General features: G+C 63.1%; 1 protein-coding gene across 1 annotated transcript; it reads left to right on the forward strand.

The window, feature by feature from the left end:
• Positions 1-624: 624 nt before the first annotated feature.
• On the forward strand, positions 625-2,457 carry CEBPE (CCAAT enhancer binding protein epsilon). The gene is made up of 2 exons (XM_004609470.2): positions 625-1,269; positions 2,069-2,457. Exons 1-2 carry the CDS (start codon positions 760-762, stop codon positions 2,402-2,404), a joined length of 846 nt encoding a protein of 281 aa, XP_004609527.1. The 5' UTR covers positions 625-759; the 3' UTR covers positions 2,405-2,457.
• The last annotated feature ends 1,667 nt before the right edge of the window (positions 2,458-4,124 follow it).

Consider the following 4,124-nt stretch of genomic DNA (forward strand, 5'->3'; position numbering starts at 1 on the left):
CCTTGCCAGAGGCGAGAGTGAGCCAAGGCTGGGGGCACATGTGGGCTGGCCCCATGGCTTGGACCCCGGGCACACAGCCTGCTCCAGGTCCCACCCCCACCCCGGCCTGACCTGTCCCTGAGCCCATCACTCAGCTCCAAGCCCCTCACACAGCCCCCTGCAGCCTGCAGCCAGGAGTGTGCCCTGGGAGGTGTGGCTGGCAGGAGCTATGGCACCCCCCCCCACACACAGTGGGTAGGTGGAGCCCAGCACCAGGGGGACACGACAGGGGGTGGAGGGCGGAGCCGAGCCCAGGCTGGGGGTCGGGCTGCAGGAGGGTTTGCTCCTCCATTCTCTCCTGGCTCGCACCCTGCACAGCCCCGATGGAGGCGGGAGAGAGGACGGTGCTGGAGGCCCCAGCACTCGGGGAGGGGCCAAGCGGCCCCAGAAGCCTCGGACCCTGACCCCAGAGTGGAACCCACCGCCAGCCAGGACAGGCGCCCTGTTTCTCAAAGACCTGCACCCTTCTCTCGGGGTGCACCCTGCCCCTCCCTGAGTCACCCCACAGGAGAGGGGGAAAAAAAGGGAAGAGAAAAGAGGCATCTCCGAGAGGAAGGAAAAGGAAGCGGCAGAGGGAGGCGAGGCCACACGGGAGCAGGGGGTGAGGGGAGCCCAGAGGGCAGCTCCGGGCGGAGCAGGGCAGAGCCGGCTGGCCAGCACCCGCCGGGGCACCCCCAGAGCCGGGCAGCGGGGGCGGGGAGCCGAGGGGGCGGGACGGCCATGTCCCACGGGACCTACTACGAGTGTGAGCCCCGGCCTGGCCAGCAGCCGCTCGAGTTCTCGGGGGGCCGCCCGGCGCCCGGGGAGCTGGGGGACATGTGTGAGCACGAGGCGTCCATCGACCTGTCCGCCTACATCGAGTCGGGCGAAGAACAGCTCCTGTCCGACCTCTTCGCCGTCAAGCCAGCCCCGGAGAGCCGAGGCCTCAAGGGTCCGGGCACCCCCGCCTTCCCCCACTACCTGGCGCCAGACCCCCGGCCCTACACCTACCCGCCGCACACCTTCGGACCCGACAGGAAGGCCTTAGGGCCGGGCATCTACAGCAGCCCCGGGAGCTACGACCCGCGGGCCGTGGCCGTGAAAGAGGAGCCCCGGGGCCCCGAGGGCAGCCGAGGGGCCGCCCGGGGCAGCTACAACCCTCTGCAGTACCAGGCAGCCCACTGCGGGCAGACGGCCATGCACCTGCCGCCCGCGCTGGCACCGCCCAGCCAGCCCCTGCGCGTGCTCAAGGTAAGAGCAGCTCTTGTCCTGGCGGGCCTGGGCTGGACACGGGCCTGGGGGCGCCTGGTGGGGGGGGTGAGCTGGGGTGGGGGGTATCAGACCGGATCCAAGCCACCCGCCTTCCCCCTCTCTGCTTCTCGGATTTCATTCCCACCCTAAACCGCACCATATGGCTAGAGCCCTGCCACCCCCAGGCCCCCAGCGCCAGCCAGCCCTGGGCGCAGGCTCCCCACCTGCTTCTCAGCCGCCCACCAGCCCCTCCTCTTGCCTCCACCACAGCTGCTTCTAGGGGGGTGGAGAACTGGGGCCTCCAGCTGGACCCCAGGGCTGGAGGAGGCCGGACAGGGCTGAAGGGGCTTGCCTTGCACCCTGCTGACCTGATTCCATCCCCAGCACCACACACGATGCCAGGAGCCCCACCAAGTGTGAGCCCTGAGCACAGAGTCAGGGTTTTAAGCCTTGAGCACAACCAACACCACTGACCCCCCACTCAAAACAAAAACAAAAACAGAAACAGATGGAGGCCAGAGAAATAGCACAGCAGAGAGGGCATTTGCCTTGCACACGGCCTACTCAGGTTCCATCTTCCGCTTCCCACAGGGTTCCCCGAGCACCCCAGGAGTGATTCCTGAGTGCATAGCCAGGAATAACCCCTGAGCATCACCTGGTGTGGTCCAAAAGGAAAAAAAAAAAAAAGACAGATGGGAGGAAAGTGTCCTTGGAGCATGGGGGTCCCCAAAGGGAGTGTGGGTCCCCAGGCACCGTCCTCAGCCCACCCTCAGCTGGTCCCTCCCGCCTTGCTCTCCAGGCCCCTTTGGCCCCGTCAGGCGCCCCATGCAGCCCCCTCCTCAAGGCGCCCTCCCCGGCCGCGCCCGCGCACAAGGGCAAGAAAGCAGTGAACAAGGACAGCCTGGAGTACCGGCTGCGGCGCGAGCGCAACAACATCGCCGTGCGCAAGAGCCGCGACAAGGCCAAGAGGCGCATCCTGGAGACGCAGCAGAAGGTGCTGGAGTACATGGCGGAGAACGAGCGCCTGCGCAGCCGCGTGGAGCAGCTCACGCAGGAGCTGGACACGCTCCGCAACCTCTTCCGCCAGATCCCCGAGGCCGCCAACCTCATCAAGGGCGTGGGCGGCTGCAGCTGAGGGGGCCTCCTGGGGCGCCCCACGCAGCTGGGGACCAACTGGGCTGGGACTCAGAGCCGGGACAGTGGCAGCGGGTGGCGAGGGCGGGTGGGGGCTGGCCCCGGAGCAACGGTTCTGTGGCTGAATAAAATTGCACTAGGACTCGGTGACGGGGCTGTCGCTAGGGCTGGGGGTGCAGCACCTGCGGGCCTGCGTGTTCACGGACATGCCTTGTATGTGTGTGCCTATGTGTACCTCTTTTTGTGTTCATGGACATGCCTCGTATGTGTGTGCTCGTGTGCATGCATGTGTACTTGTGTACCTGTGTGCATGCCCCTGTGTGTTCATGCATGTGTACCTGTGTACCTGTGTGCATGCCCCTGTGTGTATTCATGGACATGTATGTGTGTGCCCGTGTGCGTGTGTGCATGCATTCATACGTGTGTGCCTGTGTGCATGCCCCTGTGTGTGTTCATGGACACCCCTTGTATGTGTGTGCCTCTTTATGTGTTCACGGACATGCCTTGTATGTGTGTGCTTGTGTACGTGCATGCATGTGTACGTGTGTACCTGTGTGCGTGCCCCTGTGTGTGTGTTCATGGACATGCCCTGTATGTGTGTGCTCGGGTACATGCATGCATGTGTACATGTCTGTGTGTCCCTGTATGTGTTCATGGACATGCCTTGTAAGTGTATACCTGTGTGTGCCTCTGTGTTCATGGGCGCACCTTGTATGTGTGTGCTCGCGTGCATGCATGCGTACATGTGTGCCTGTGTGCGTGTTTGTGACATGGGGGACTCCGAGGACAGGAAATGCTTGTGGCTGGGGCTGCTTCCTTCTCTCCCAGGGTTGGCAAGGTGAGTCTGTAACACCCCCTACCTCCAATATGCTCAGCCCTTCTGGACATCACAGCACCCCAGCACAGGATCTGCAGTGTTCTGAGGATACCTCTAACCGCCCTCTGGCTGACAGAGCCCCCCGCCCCTTGGGGCCACCCCTGCTGACCTGCTCTCTCTTGCTCAGGAGACAGGAGGAAAGACCCTGTTGGCAGGCCCTTACACGCAGTCACTGGTCCCTTCTCTCCAGTCCTGCAGCCTCAGCTCCTCTCAGAAGCCCCTCCTGAACCCCGCCACCCACCTGCCCGCTCCTGTCCCTGCTGCTCAAACCCCTGACTCAGCTCCATATCGAGTGGCCTTGGGCAGTTTGAACAGGAGCTAGTGGGTGGGGGCAGAGACCGTGGGTCATGCCAGTGGAGCCCCGGCTGGAAGCTCTCCTCTCTGTGGAACCCTGCCGGGGGCCTTGGCTCCCTCCCCCTTAGCTGCTTGCCCCACTGGATGGCATTGAGCCACTTACTGTTTTCTATGCTTGTTTATTCATCTGCAAAATGGGAGCAGGGGGTTTCCCACCCCAGGGCACTGTCATGTTTTCAGGTAAATGGTGAGCAGGAAATAACATGTCATTCTAGGACCTCAGAAGTCTCTCCTGAGCTTCTCATTTTGCAGTTGAGGAAATGGGGACCCCCCAGAGAGGGGAAGGGACTCAGCCAGAGTCCCACAATGGGTTAGAGGCAGGACCCAAGAGGCCACTAAAGACAGATTTCCAAGGACTGCATATATGACTCTAAGATCAGCTGGTGGGGCCGGAGAGATAGTACAGTGGGTAGGGCACTTGCCTTGCACATGGCTGACTCAGGTTCAATCCTCGGCATCCCCTATGAGTTCCCCAAGCACAGACAGGAGT

Source organism: Sorex araneus, chromosome 3, assembly GCF_027595985.1.
Source record: "Sorex araneus isolate mSorAra2 chromosome 3, mSorAra2.pri, whole genome shotgun sequence".
NCBI classification, from domain to species: domain Eukaryota; kingdom Metazoa; phylum Chordata; class Mammalia; order Eulipotyphla; family Soricidae; genus Sorex; species Sorex araneus.

Excerpts from the sequence above, each read along its gene's own strand:
- CEBPE (XM_004609470.2), top strand. The coding sequence starts at position 760 with ATGTCCCACGGGACCTACTACGAGTGTGAGCCCCGGCCTGGCCAGCAG. Across the intron at positions 1,270-2,068 it reads AGCCCCTGCGCGTGCTCAAG|GCCCCTTTGGCCCCGTCAGG; the intron begins GTAAGAGCAGCT and ends CTTGCTCTCCAG.